Source organism: Giraffa tippelskirchi, chromosome 7 (assembly GCF_054371585.1).
Source record: "Giraffa tippelskirchi isolate mGirTip1 chromosome 7, T2T-mGirTip1v1.2.pri, whole genome shotgun sequence".
In the NCBI taxonomy this organism is placed as follows: Eukaryota; Metazoa; Chordata; class Mammalia; order Artiodactyla; family Giraffidae; genus Giraffa; species Giraffa tippelskirchi.
In genome coordinates this window covers 14,168,553-14,183,180 of record NC_137281.1, presented here as the reverse complement: position 1 = coordinate 14,183,180, position 14,628 = coordinate 14,168,553, and the positions used below count along the sequence as shown (strand labels likewise).

The 14,628-nt window shown below is 58.2% G+C and overlaps 1 protein-coding gene across 1 annotated transcript; it reads right to left on the bottom strand.

The window, feature by feature from the left end:
* Positions 1-152: 152 nt before the first annotated feature.
* On the bottom strand, positions 153-13,925 carry CAPN12 (calpain 12). The gene is made up of 21 exons (XM_081516524.1): positions 13,689-13,925; positions 11,771-11,840; positions 11,492-11,610; positions 11,174-11,307; positions 10,267-10,444; positions 9,141-9,215; positions 8,982-9,067; positions 8,836-8,910; positions 7,913-8,076; positions 7,600-7,829; positions 7,091-7,102; positions 6,683-6,891; positions 6,432-6,474; positions 6,258-6,317; positions 5,713-5,770; positions 5,280-5,350; positions 5,131-5,193; positions 4,212-4,290; positions 1,215-1,331; positions 1,058-1,116; positions 153-971 (listed from the first exon to the last, which is right to left on the bottom strand). Exons 1-21 carry the CDS (start codon positions 13,923-13,925, stop codon positions 945-947), a joined length of 2,166 nt encoding a protein of 721 aa, XP_081372650.1. The 3' UTR covers positions 153-944.
* Positions 13,926-14,628: the final 703 nt, after the last annotated feature.

The window sequence follows — 14,628 nt, the reverse complement described above, 5'->3', positions numbered from 1 at the left end:
CTTTGCTTTGTCTGGACCTGTATATCTCTTCAGATTTTCTAAGGATCACCCCCTCCTTCCCCAAACCCACCCCCACCCCACCCCACCCCCACCCCACCCCACCCCACACAAAAATATTCACAAAAAAAAAAACTATAAAAAAAAAATCAACCTTTCAGAGAATTACTATTTACTTTATTAACTTACGGATTTATTATATAAATATATATTCACCTAGCAACATATCTTCGCCGCCTCTTGTTCTCATAATGAAGACATAGCTGATTGGCTCCCCTCCCCCAGCCCCTCACCGATTTCTCTCTGATGTCTGCCGTCGGGCATAGGTCTCTGGGGACCCTCCTGAGGTGGAGGGTGGGCTGCTGGCCTAGCTGCCTGTTAGTGGATGGTTTTGCTCTCCCTTCCCTACTGCCCCCCCCCCTTATTTTTTTGAGTTTATTCTTGATTTTTTTTTTTTTTTCTCGGTTTCTGGATAAACCTCCCTTCTGGGGACAGGATAATAAAACATGTAATATTTTTAAGAAGGATTCCTACAGCGTTCTCTGTTTTTCTATCCCTGTTCTCCACTTCTTTGGAGAGTGATGATGGAACACCCCTTCCCAGAGCGAAGTGGGGGCTTGGGCGCGCCCCAGTCCCCGTTCCCGTGAGTGTGTGAGCATAGGGGTGCCACTGGGGACCCACTCTGGGCCAGCCACTGTTCTCAGCGTGTGACGTGGGCACACTCGTGCAGCCTGCACAGGACAGGCGCTGTGACCCTGCCCAAGGACAAAACAGGTGCAGGGCCTTGCCCAGTGTCGCCCAGCTGGTGAGGAGTGAGGCTTGAAATCAGCTCCAGACAGGCTGGCTCCCAAGGCCATGCTCGGAACCACTGCCCACTGTCAGAGCAACTGCCCCCTCCCCGTGGTCCGGGCTGGGAGAGGGGAGAGGCAGGGCTCCCGGGCTGAGATCTAGGAGAAGGTGGCCACCTGCATCCACTGGGTGAGAGGAGACAGCAGGGGTGAGGCTGGAGGGCTCCCGGCACTCCCCCTACCGCCACCCCTGCCCTGCATTCCAGGCCCACCTGTCTGTGGGTCAGGCAGACGACCCCCTCACCCCCATCCAGGTGCTGGCTGCAGTGGCCTATGCAAAGAGGGGGTAAGGTGAGCGCCCACCTCCCTGGTCCCACAGCCCCGAAGACCACCTCCCTCTGCCCCACCGGTGCCGGGGAGGGTACTCACGGAAGATGCAGATGAGCTGGGCCACGCAGGACACGAAGCGCTCAAAGTCCACACGCAGGCGGCTGTCACGGTAGCGGCTTGTGAGGGCCTGGGTCAGCTGGTTGTTCAGGTGGAAGCCTGGGGGAGGCCGCCTCTGAGGCAGGGCTGCCTCCTGAGCCCACCTCCAGGTCGCAACCCCCCCCACCCCCACCCTGACTCCCCAGGGAATGCAGACACACTTCGGGGGGCCTGGTCCCACCTCTCCAGTCCCGGCTCTGCCTCATCCCAGCTGTGAGGCCCCGGGGCAACTCCCTTCACTTCTCTGGGCCTGTTTCCTTATCTGTCAAATGGGAAACCAGGTCAGCCCTGACCCCACGAGCTTGTGAAGGTGTTAGATGTCGAGAGCTTAGGACGGTATCCGCTGGCACATTGTTAACTATGTCAGTGTTGTTATCCCTTTAAACTCTGAGAATTTCTGCTAATAGACACTGGAGAATACCTCTGTGCAGCAAAGCATTTTTGCCAGTCCCATATGGAGTCAATATCTTGACACCTCATCAGGTGCCATTTCTGGAGTTTAGAAATCATCTCTGGGGTTCTTCCCTGGTGGGCCAGTGGTTAAGCCTCCTGCTCTCCCACTGCACGAGGCCCGGGTTCAATCTCTGGTCCCTGGTCAGGGAACTAGGATCCCACATGCCATGAGGTGCAGCCAAAAATAAAGCAAAAAAAATTATATATATATATATATTTAAGCTTCTTTGACAAGGAATCTCAAGAGAGGCTTTTAAAAGCTGGTACTTGTGAACCCCCTTACCAAGGTTACTGGGCCCTAGTGACCATGACCTCCTGGTTACCCCTCCCCAGGGCCCCCATTGTCCCTAGGCACCTGGTGGCCCACACAGGCTATGCCTCATCTCCTGTTCCCCTCATCCACCCACCCCCACTGGACCTAGGGCTTTGTCTTGCTGCCTTCTACATTTGATGTTCCCTCTGCCCAGAACACCATGTCCTACTCTGGTACACACCTCCAGGAAGTCCTCTCAGATACTCAGCCCCATCCCCACAAGCAGCATCAAGCTCCCCCTCTGGGCTCCCACAGCTCCCTGCGCCTCCACATCCCTGCCCTGGCCATCCTCCTCCCCGAGCTCTCACTGTCATTAGTGGTTCTGGGACTAAGCAGGGGAGTGTAGGGGGAGAGGTCTGGGAAGGGCGCCTGGTCACCACAGAATCCCCAGCATCAGCCAGCTCGGGGCCAGAAGCAGGGAGGGGTTCGGGGGTGTTCGTGGAGCAGAGGACAGGATAAGATCAGAGCAGGTTCTGCCAGGCCCCCCAGCGCAGAGCTGCCAGGGTCTTCAGGCCATGACTTCCTGCTGGCCGCTCCCTGGCGTTCCCTCCACGCTACACGCAGCCTTCCGCTTGCCTGCCAGCTCCAGCCTCATGCACACACCCTGACCCTGGACTTGCCTCTCCCTCCTCCCACTGATAAGTACTTAAAATTTTTTAAAGAGCTGTCTTCCCCAACCAATCTCTGACCACCTCTCCCTCCCCACTTGGCTCCAGCCATACCGTCCCCTCAACCCCCTCCTCAGTCCTCTGCATCACTGGGCCCCTCGTTCACTCCACTCCCTCACACTGGCCTCCACAGCGCCTTTTCCCTCTGTCCTGACTGCTCTTCCCCAGCATCCCCGAGGCTCACTCCCCATCCTTCAGATCTCTGTTCAACGATCACTTCACTGAGACCTTCCCTGCCCTCCCTGTCTCAACCCGCACCCGGCTCACTGCATGTCCCAGCACCCTGGCCTGCTTCCTTTTCCCGCCACAGAACTCCTCACCATCAGAACATCAGCCCCGTAAGAGCACGTTTTTCTGCCTAGACTGACACCAATCCCCAACCGAGGGATACTGAGTGAATAGCACAACCTTCCATCTTCCCCTTCTGTTTACCTGGGACTCTGTTTCTCAGGCTCACGTCTCCCCATCTTCTCTGACTCCATCTCCCCCGTTATCTTCTTCTTGTTCAGTCACTCAGCTGTGTCTGACTCTTTGCGACCTCATGGTCTGCAATATACCAGGCTTTCCTGTCCTTCACCTGTCCTTTTGAGCTTACTCAAACTCATATCCATTGAGTCAGTGATGCCATCCAACCATCTCATCCTCTGTCGTCCCCTTCTCCTCCTGCCCTCAATCTTTCCCAGCATCAGGGTCTTTTCTAGTGAGTCGGCTCTTGAGTTCCTTCCTTTTCTTGTATTTCCCTGGACCTTTGACCTCCCCCTTCTGCCTTTCAGACTCTGGGTCACATCCCCCCAGCCTCCCATCCATCCATGTTGCAGCCTTCCTTTTGCTATTGCTGATGAGCCCTGGGGGAGGGATGTGGGGTCTGGGAGTTCCGTGTCTGATCCCACCCCTCACTCCTTCCATGCAAGTTGGGGTGGGGGGCAAATCACACTCACACAACTTTTCTGTGTGGCCCTGGAAAAGTGGGGGTCTCTGGTTCTGTGCTGTGGCTAGGGTTTTGTGCTCCCACACAAATAGAATGGGATTGTTCTATGTCTCCTGCAAGAACTCAGGAAGGCTCCAGTGGGAGCCTTCGTTTAGGTGACCTGGCCTGCGCGAATGGAAGCTAAGTTCCCAGCACTAAGCCCTGTGGGCGCCATTCCACAGGCTCCTTCCGGCCACCCTCTGTATGAACCATTTTACAGAGAGGAAAACAGAGGCTCCAGAAGGTGGACTCAAGTGCCCAGGGCCACCCAAGGAGTCTAGGACATTCTACTCTGAGGCCTTGTGGGCCGGAGCCACTCAGACACCAGTTCCCAAGGGCCCCCCTTCCCCTCCGGGGAGGGCCCCACTCCTACAGTGCCCTCCTCCCATCACACAGAAGAGTCTCCCCTTTGGGCCTCTTTTAGGGTCACCCAGTTCCTGCACAAACTAAGGTGTGGGCTTTGTGGGTGCGGGGGAGGGGTGTGGGGGAGGTGGGGGAGTAGATCCATCCCCAGGAGCCCCCAGGACCTCTGTCCATACCCGCTGCATTCAGCGCCAGCCTCAGCTCATAGGAGTTCATGGTTCCGGAGGCATCCTCGTCGAACTTATCGAACGTGGCCTGGGCAGGGAGGGTCTGGGTCAGTCCCACCTCCAGGTCCCGGAGCACCCTCAAGAAGGCTGATAGGGGGCCTGAGTTCCCACCCACCTCCCTTTCTTCCTAGCTTTTCCATGCCAGCAGCTGAACCACTTTGGGCCTCTGTCGCCCACTCCATAAAGTGGGAATAATAGTACCAGCGGTAATAGGGTGGTTGTGAGGACAAGGTGAGATTCTACCCACAAAGGGCTCAGTGAAGGCTTGTCACTTGTAGTGTGGGAAGGCCTGACTGTTTCCTCCTCACAGACGTCCAGAGCAGAGGGAATGATGGCCTACCAGCTGTAGACCAGCAAAGGCCCCCTCAGGTCACACAGCCAGCAAGGGGCTGAGCTGGGAGCTGGGGTTCCAACCCGGGATCAGAGTTTGCTCTTGATCCTTGAGCTATTTTAGTGCCCCCTAAAGGGACAAAATGGTGCTAGTGCTAAAGAACCCGCCTGCCAATGCAGGAAACATAAGAGACGCAGGTTTGATCCCCGGGTCGGGAAGGTCCCCTGGAGGAGGGCATGGCAAACCACTCCAGTATTCTTGCCTAGAGAATCCCATGGGCAGAGGAGCCTGGCAGGCTATTGTCCACAGGGTCACAAAGACTCAGACACGACTGAAGCGACTTAGCACACACACGCAAAGGGACAACAAAGAGGTGGTAGGGGCAGGGACATCCCAGCCAGATGCCTCAAGGTTGAGGTGGTACTGGCCGGTTCCCTCTTCTGCCCTGGGACCCCGCTAGCCACAGGGCACCTAGGCCTATTAGTAAAGGTGCCCGTCCCTCCAGGAGGAGGAGCTCCGCCCAGCTCCCCACCTTACCTGCCACTCTAGGAGGTGGCCCCAGAGTTGCTGGAAGTGGTACAAGTCCAGGCTTCCCCCATGCTGGGGAAGGAGCATCTGGTTAAGGTCAATGTCTCCAGGAGAGCTGAGGCCATTCCCCTTCCCCAGGCACTGCCCCCATCGTATACCCCAAAACACTGCAGCAGCTGCTCACAGGTCCTGAGCCCGATTTCTCTGGGGGTCTGGGCATGGGCCCTGGCTACAGGGAAAACAAAAAGATAGCACTTCCTGCATCCTGGCCATCACGGTATGTGCTCGGGATTATTGTTATCCCTGAAAGTCATGTGACTGATGAAAACTAGCAGAGCTGGGATTTGAACCCAGGCAAGGTGGTCTGGGTCACTGCTTAGGGCAGCGACACTCCCTGCTTCTCCCTTAGAGGAACGGAGGCTTATGAGTGGCCATGGCGTTGGCCACAGGTCCCATCACAGGGCCCACAGTTCCAGCCACAGGGGATATGCTGGCAGGCTGAGGCCAGGGTTCCCGTGGCCTTTCTCCCAGAAGCATCGTGGATGGACACACTTGGGGGCTCCGGGGGTCCACTCTTGGTCCCCAACTCACCAGGCTCCAGGGCGATGCTTAACAAGATCTGGAGCTGAGGGGCGCCAAGTTCTTCCTCCTGGCGAAGACAGAGCTGGTTGTGAGGCTGCACTCAGGCAGTCATTCAACAAACAGCCCAGGGCAGGGGGTGCCCAGACAGCATGCTGGGAGGTGCTGGGATATGGCAGAGCCTGAGAGAGCCCCGGGCCTGTCAGCCCCAGGACCTCCCTCCTGGTCCATGGAGAGAGAGAGACATGTCCACAGAGACGTCAGGGTTGCAGTGGGGAAGCCCTGGGCTGCTGGAACTCGCAGAGGGCAAGTGGCTGACCAGCCTGGGGAAAGAAAAGGCCTCAGCCTGGCAGGGGTTGTGAAGGGAGAGAAAGCAGTCCAGCAGGAGGATACAGGCTGAGCAAAGGCCCTGTGGCAAGGAAGAGCTGTGAGTGTTTTGGCAAAAGAAGTTCATGATATTTAAGCACAGAGAGACTGGGAAACTAAAGCAAAATGAGATGTATGACAAGAGGGAGGGGAGAGGAGGGAATCCACTTAGTCCTGCCCCACCTCCTCACCTCTCCTGCCAGCTCCTGAAAAAGCTGCTGCAACTCCAGTTCCAGGGGAATGTAAGGGACCTGTGGGGTTGGAGGTAGTTTAGTTCTGGCCAAGTTCCAGGCCCCCCTCCTTCCCCCGCCTCGTCCAGCCCACATACACACACCATAGCGCCCGTTCCCAGAGCCGCGCCTCACCATAAGGGCGTGCAGGTCGGCGCTGATCACGTCATCTACCTCCCTGCAAATTACAGACGGGAGATGGGGGAGGGGGCTGCTCACCCCGCGGCTGAGGATATGGAGCACTCGGGGTCTCAGCTGAGACTCAGGTGGGGTTTAGGTGGGGTCCCGGGGGCGGGGCTGGGGTGGAGTTGGGTGGGGGAGGGCCCGGGGACGAGGTCCTGGGGCGGGGCTGGGATCCCGGGGGCGGGGCTGGGTGTCCAGCTCACACGGCAGTGTGGCGGCGCTCGGAAAACACGCGCAGCGTGAAGTCGGCCTCATCGCCCACACGGGCGGCGCTGGGCACCACCAGGTAGTGGCCCGGGAGCAGGCGGCAGCGGCGGCTCACGTCGCGGCGGGCGCAGAATGGTGAGCGATCGGCGCGCAGCAGGCCGGACAAGTGCGCGCGACTCCGCGGGGAGTCCCACAGGCCCAGTAGCTGGGGGGGGATAGGGCGGCGTGACCACCACCGTCCAAGTTCACCCCATCCGACCTCCGACCCACTGCACCCTCCACAGCGCCCTGGCCAAACCCACTGGTCACCGATCACCCCAAGCGCGCCTCAGGCCCCCAGGTTGTCGGAGCCGCTGGGACTGGTTCAGGGATGGATGGAGTCTGGGGTCTTTTCTGATACCCACCTCCTCTGGGATCTGCAAGAAGGAAGAGCCACGGGAATCAGGGCCCCCGGAGGCAGCCACCGGGCGGAGCCCTTCCCTACTCCCTCCACATCCCTGCCTCTCTTGTCTTCCCATCCCACCCCTCCTAAAGGCCCTGCCCCTCAGTCCCTGACCTAGCCCCTCCCGGCCACCCTCTCCCATCTGTGCCCTCAAGTGCCTTCTCTGCTCCCGGATCCACTCCCAAATCCTCAGCCTTGCCTCCAGCCCTTTCTCTGACTCCTTTCTGACCCCTCATCCCTCTGCCCTCTGAGCCCCAGTCTCTCCCCGCACCCTCCCTAGCGCTTCAGTCTCCTTGAATCTCTGATGTCCTCAGCTGTCTCCTGACCCTGACCCTTGGCCCGCATCCACCACCCCCTCGGCCTCCCCAGCCCCTCTCCGCCCCCTTGGATCCCGCCTTGGCCTCCTGCCCCTCCATGCCTCTGTGTCTTCCTCTCCACCCCCCACTGCCTCTGCTTAGCCTGGGGTCCCACCTGGAACACGTGGAAGCCCACAGTCAGGTATTTGAGGCCCTGGGCCCTCAGGCGCCGCTGGTTGCGCTGGATGAGTGACAGGAGAACAGTGCATTTGGGGGTGCGAGCCCCCCGTGCATGGCCCCATGCCCCTGCTGCCCCCCAGTCCCCCAAGGACCCATCCTCTTCGTCATCCTCTTCATCAGGCTCCAGCAGCGTCAGCTGGAACTGGGGGTTAGTCCAGAAGGTTTCTAGGAAAGGACAAAGAGACAGGGTTACCCAGCCTGCTGCAGCCCCAGCCCCGCTTGCCTTTGGGGCCCCCTCCAGGCCTCACCGGCACCAGGCTGGCTCCCGCCAGAGTTGAAACCCCGCACCCAGCGGCCTTGGAAGGTGTGGATGTGCCAGCCGCCTCCAGCCGGGCTGGGGCCCAGCACCTCAGGGCTCAGCGAGCAGATCTGGACGGTGTCGAAGTGGCGGAGGAAGTCCAGCAGCTCCATCCTGGACGGTGGCTGGTGGTCAGACCCTGCCCAGGCCCTCACCTCCCCAGGGCCCTAGTCTCCCAAATTACCCCGTGACCCCCTCAATCACAAAACCCCCTGAATTCCTTAAATGTTGCCAGTTACACATCAGTCCCCCAAATTAGACCCCTCCAGCTCCCCTAGTGATGCTCTGCTAAATCACTTCAGTGGTGTCCGGCTCTTTGCGACCCTGTGGACTGCAGCCTGCCAGGCTCCTTTGTTCATGGGATTCTCCAGCAAGAATACAGGAGTGGGTTGCCATGCCCTCCACCAGGGGATCTTCCCAACTCAGGAATTGAACCCAGGTCTCTTATCTCCTGCATTGGCAGGTGGGTTCTTTACCACTAGTGCCACCATCTCCCCTAGATTTCTCCCCAAATATTGAGACCCTCAGATTCTCTATTACTAGCAAGTATCTTTCAGCCCCTCAACTTTGGCAAATTTCAAGAAATACCCCCAATGTCACCAACTCTCCCTCAATTGTGCTAAATATCACCTATCCCCCTTCAACCTGTTGAAGATTACTATGCTTCCCAGTTCCCCTAATATTACTGCTAATTCTTCAGCTCCCCAAAATAGAACCCAGCTCCCAAATTACCACACATATGGTCAGTTTCTCTCCCACTTAGGACTTATCCCCATGAACTTCTCCCATGTCCCTTCAAGGACTTGCCCCCTCCCTGACCCCAGTAGCCTGGCACCCCTCACCCAGGCAGACCTGGGGGCCTGCCCCACTCACCAGAACTCGCCATCCTCCTTTTTCACCAGCAAGGCATCTCGCCACTCTGTAGGGAGCGCATCCCAGCGTGGGCAGCTGGAGAGACTGAGGTGTAAGGGGTGGGTCGGGGGAGAGCGAGCCACCCACCCACCCCAGATCCATCCCACCTGTCGCTCCAGGCCCCATTCCACTCCACTCGGCCCCAGGGGTTCCGCAGCCGCAGCAGCCGCACCTTGGTGAAGCCCAGTGACATCTAAGGGAGGCATGGTCAGTGGGGAGTTTGGTGCCTGGACTCCCCTTGCCAGCCCACCCTGGGGATTCCTCACCTTGTGTGTGCCCGTGACTGAATATGCGTGTCCCTTCACCAGCCCGTCTTCTGTCCGGTACTCACCCCGATCACTCTGGGCAGAGGACAGGGGACAGTGAGCCACAGTGGGAGGCAGGGGGTGGCTGCTCCTCTCTGCACCGCCACCTCCTGTCACCAAGGCGGGAGTCACCCGGAGCACCTAACTGAATGGCACCAGGCTCCAAGAGGGTCTGGGAGTTGGGAAGGGAAGGCAAGAGAAGGGAGAGAGAGAGGCAGATGGAGACAAGAGAACAAAACAGATGAGAGAGACAGAGAAATGGGAACAAAGGAAGATACAGAACAAAAAAAGAAAGAAAGAAAGAAAGATACACAACAGAGAGGAAAAGAGGTAGAGAAATGCACAAGACAATCAATAACTGAGTAGAGGATTAAGTAAATGAATGAATGAATGAGTTAGACTGACTCAGTGTATGAGCATGTGGTTAGGTCACAGATGGATATGTGACCCAAACTGAGCCCATCAAAAGCAATCACAGAATTTTCATGGAACTTCTCAGAAAGAGGCATTTTTTTTCACCCTCCTCCCACCTGAGTATGGGCTTCCCAGGTGGCGCAGTAGTAAAGAATCTGCCTGCCAATGCAGGAGACCCCAGAGACTCGGGTTAGATCCGAGTCATCCCCTGGAGTAGGAATTGGCAACCTGATCCAGTATTCTTGCCTGGAAAATTCCATGGACAGAGCCTGGCAGGCTACAGTCCATGGGTGTCGCAAAGAGTCGGATATGACTGGGCAGCTGAGCACATACCACCTGAGAGGTAGGAGGAACCTGCTGCTGTGGGGGTCACTTTTGTGCCCGTGAGAGAAAAGCTTGCAAGTGAATCTAACCCAGAAGCAGGAATTAAAAAAAACAAAAACAAAAAAACATATTCACGTCGTCCACTAAGGACCTGGATCCAGCTGTGCATGCAGCTTAACTTGTTCTGAGAGCAAATAGATGTCCTTTTGACTGGCTCGCGTTAGAGAGAGAATAAGCCAACAGTGAGAGCAGAGAGGAGAAGGATACAGGACACTGCCTCCTTCCAATCATGACTGTGCTCAGATCCTGGTGGGGGGGCGGGGAATTCATGGGAGTCTCACTCTCTCACCAGGGCAGTGGCCCCCACGAGGGACTCCTTGGCCAGGGCACGGCGCAGGATGGAGAAGAGGCCCCGAGGGTTTGGCGTGTCCTTCTTCAGGTAAAGCACCTCACCTACGCCCCCTGTGAAGTCCACAAAAGCCTCATTCATGTGGCCGCCTCGCATCACCTCATAGGAGCCGTGGAGCCTGTGGGAGCAGGTCTGGGGTCAGGCATCTGAGGCATGATTGAGTATCTCGGGCAACCCCTGGGATGTGCGGGGTGGTGTGGGGCCTCTGGCTCAGGCTGTGAGGTCCCGGTCTGAGGTCCCAGGGGCTATCCCCAAAATCGGCAGACTCTTGAAAAAGGCACATACTAGAAGCCCTGGAAAATAGGCCAGTGGCTCCTGGGGCCACCAGGACTACATGATTTGGGGCTGGTAGGAGAATTCTATCAGAATTCTGGACTTCCTGGGGGCTGTGTCTGATATTTTGAGTTTGTGGGAGATGTCTGCTTTGGGGGTGATCCCTGTGGGCCTTGTCAGGGATTTCAGAGCCACAGAATGGGGGAAAGCAAAGACCTGAGGGTCTCGGGGATTACACCTGATATTTTGGAGGTATCTTGAGTTTCTCAATGGATCAGGAGAGACTGAGATTACTGGTTCTCCAAGGGTGACACCAGGGCCTGACATATGATATTTCAGGCTCCTCGGAATTACGAGTGCTTAGTGGGTGTCTAGGAATATTTTGTGTGAAATATGGATGGAGGGAAGTGTTCATGATTTGGAAGTCATTAGGTGTAACATGAGGGTCCTGGGTTTGAGACCTTTGGCGAGGTGTCTAGGGGATCCCTGAAGTCAGGGGCTCCAGGGGTCCCCTGTGGCCTGAGGGCTGCTGGCTAGGACTTGGGGTTGCTGCTGGGGGCATCAGGGTTCTTACTTAGCATAGGCCTTTTCCAGGAGTGGAGCCCAGAACTCGTTCCGCTGATCGGAGCGCACGAACATCAGCTTCCCCTCGCACACAGGCAGCCTGTCATCCACCACGACGTCCACCCAGCGGCCAAACTGCCAGAGCTGGTGGGGGGACGGGCAGGGCCAGGGCTCAGCTTCCCTCCTCCAACCCTGCTGGGCCCCAGTCCCTGGCCCCTGCCCCTGCTGTTCCAGTCCGGGAATTCGAGCCCCAAGGGGACAGCATGAGCTATGAAATCCATGTCACCCTGGGGGAAAATGAGGCATGAACAGAGGAACCGAGCTTTACCTGGAAGTGGAAGACACCTGCGTAGCCATGTTGGAAGCCCTGTCCCGGGGGGATCACTCGGGACAGGAGTCGGGGGTACAGAGTGAGGGAGGCAGCGGCCGCAAGAAACCAGCAGTTACCTGGGAGGAAAGGCTGGGATTAAGGGAGGGTGGAAAGAGGCACAAGGAGGCGAGGCTGAGGGGGAGACGACGGTGGATGGGGGCGTGGGGGCGGGGCGGCTGCAGGGTCCCGCCGCAACTTGCGGGATCTGGGGGCTCAACATGGGTTCAGAGGTCTCACCCAGTCTCCCCTGACACACGTCTGTTCGACTCATGTCCTCACAGATGAACTGGGGCTCAGTGCAAAACTCCTGCAAGTGATGAGGGATTCCAGGCCTCAGCCAGGAAGGGGAGGGAAGGAGAAGCCAGGAGGTGAAATGCCTGGGTCCCCTCCTGCCCTCACAAGCTCTGGAGTAATGAGTGCCTCCAGCCCCGTGAGAGGCTTGAAAAGCCTGGGGCAGGCGTTTGGCTTCCCTGGGCCTCCCCTGACCCAGGATGGCTGACCGTGCTCTGAGGTGGTCCCACAGTGACACTTCCTCCCTCAGACCAGGAGCTCAGCCCCCAATCTCTTCCCTCAGACCCAGGAGCCCAGTTACCAACACCCTCCTCCCTCAGACCAGGAGCCCAGCTCACAACCTCCTCCCTCAGACCAGGAGCCCAGCTCACAACCTCCTCCCTCAGACCAGGAGCCCGGCTCCCAACCTCCTCCCTCAGACCAGGAGCCCGGCTCACAACCTCCTCCCTCAGACCAGGAGCCCGGCTCACAACCTCCTCCCTCAGACCAGGAGCCCGGCTCCCAACCTCCTCCAGACCAGGAGCCCGGCTCACAACCTCCTCCTTCAGACCAGGAGCCCGGCTCACAACCTCCTCCTCCCTCAGACCAGGAGCCCGGCTCCCAACCTCCTCCTCCCTCAGACCAGGAGCCCGGCTCCCAACCTCCTCCTCCCTCAGACCAGGAGCCCGGCTCACAACCTCCTCCTCCCTCAGACCAGGAGCCCGGCTCACAACCTCCTCCCTCAGACCCAGGAGCCCGGCTCACAACCTCCTCCTCCCTCAGACCAGGAGCCCGGCTCACAACCTCCTCCCTCAGACCCAGGAGCCCGGCTCACAACCTCCTCCCTCAGACCAGGAGCCCAGCTCACAACCTCCTCCTCCCTCAGACCCAGGAGCCCAGTTATGAACACCCTCCTCCCTCAGACCAGAGGCCCAGCTCCCAACCTCCTCCCTCAGACAGGGAGACCAGCTCCCAACCTCCTCCCTCAGACCAGGAGCTCGGCTCACAACCTCCTCCCTCAGACCAGGAGCCCGGCTCCCAACCTCCTCCCTCAGACCAGGAGCCCGGCTCACAACCTCCTCCCTCAGACCAGGAGCCCAGCTCACAACCTCCTCCTCTCTCAGACCAGGAGCCCAGCTCACAACCTCCTCCTCCCTCAGACCCAGGAGCCCAGTTATGAACACCCTCCTCCCTCAGACCAGAGGCCCAGCTCCCAACCTCCTCCCTCAGACCAGGAGCCCAGCTCACAACCTCCTCCTCTCTCAGACCAGGAGCCCAGCTCACAACCTCCTCCCTCAGACCAGGAGCTCGGCTCCCAACCTCCTCCCTCAGACCAGGAGCCCGGCTCACAACCTCCTCCCTCAGACCAGGAGCCCAGCTCACAACCTCCTCCTCCCTCAGACCCAGGAGCCCAGTTATGAACACCCTCCTCCCTCAGACCAGAGGCCCAGCTCCCAACCTCCTCCCTCAGACCAGGAGCCCAGCTCACAACCTCCTCCTCTCTCAGACCAGGAGCCCAGCTCACAACCTCCTCCCTCAGACCAGGAGCTCGGCTCCCAACCTCCTCCCTCAGACCAGGAGCCCGGCTCACAACCTCCTCCCTCAGACCAGGAGCCCAGCTCACAACCTCCTCCTCCCTCAGACCCAGGAGCCCAGTTATGAACACCCTCCTCCCTCAGACCAGAGGCCCAGCTCCCAACCTCCTCCCTCAGACCAGGAGCCCAGCTCACAACCTCTTCCCTCAGACCAGGAGCCCAGCTCACAACTTCCTCCTCCCTCAGACCAGAGGCCCAGCTCCCGACTCCCTCCTTCCTCAGACCAGGAGCCCAGTCCTCAGCCCCCTCCTCCCTCAGATGCAGGAGCCCAAACCCCATCCACACATTACATGGGGCCTCTTCCATTCCACCCCTTTGGCCTTCTCCGAGTGGGGCCCCAGCTGGTCATAGCCAAGAGCATCAGGGCCAGCAGGGAAGTAGGGATCTCGGAACAGGATCCCCTCATCCAGGCAGGCTGCTCGGATTGCTTTGTAGTTCTGGCCCCGAAAGAGCTTTGGGCCCTTGGTTTCAGGCCCTGTCTCCTCGTTAACCAACTGGATGGTGACTCTCCTGCTGCCACACGCCATCCGGACACTGTGGGCTCACAGGCTGGCGGCGGGCCCTTTAACCTCCTGAGTCACGGAGGCGGGGCCTCCCCTCTATCTGAACCCAGATGGGGGTCTTTAAGCAGTGAGGAACCTTCCCTCATTAATACTAATTGAGGGTTTGGGGTTCCGGGGAACAAGGACGCCTCTTCAGTGGTTTCCTCCTCAGGGCGTGGGCCCTTTAGTTGTGGCCAGGGTAGCAGCTTAATGGGCTTGGCCAGCAGTCAGTTTGGAAGGTGGGCAGAGATGAGGGAGGACCAGATACCATTGTGGGAGTGCCTAGAAGGAGGTCAGTGTAGGGGGTGCGTCTCTGCCAGCTTGTCGCTGCGTGCCTCCCTCTGTGGGACAGAGGAAGGCAGGTTTGGAGGGGGAGACATCTTTACCTCTGTGTCTCTGTCTCGCCATCTGACAGTTTCTCTCTCCACCTGCCATCATATCTCTCTTTTCTATTTTGGCTTCCGTGTCATCTCTCTTGGCTCATTTTGTCTTTTCTCCATTTTTTGTTTATCTGTATCTGTGTCTCTATATCTCCTGCTACCTCCATTTCTCTCTTTATACCTCTTCCTGATTCTCTTTCTCTCTCTGTATCTGTCTGTCTTGTGCATGCCCGACTGTCTGTCCTTCACCATTTTCTCCCTGTCCTTGTAACTCCTCAGTCACCTAAAGGGACTTCGAGCCCTCAGGA

Bases quoted from the DNA above. Each gene is read 5' to 3' on its own strand.
- CAPN12 (XM_081516524.1), bottom strand. From the start codon at position 13,925: ATGGCGTGTGGCAGCAGGAGAGTCACCATCCAGTTGGTTAACGAGGAG. The intron at 8,077-8,835 runs GTGAGTGGGGCA...GCCACCGTCCAG, and splicing joins AAGGAGGATGGCGAGTTCTG to GATGGAGCTGCTGGACTTCC. The intron at 972-1,057 runs GTGGGCCTGGAA...CCTCTCACCCAG, and splicing joins TCTGCCTGACCCACAGACAG to TGGATGCAGGTGGCCACCTT.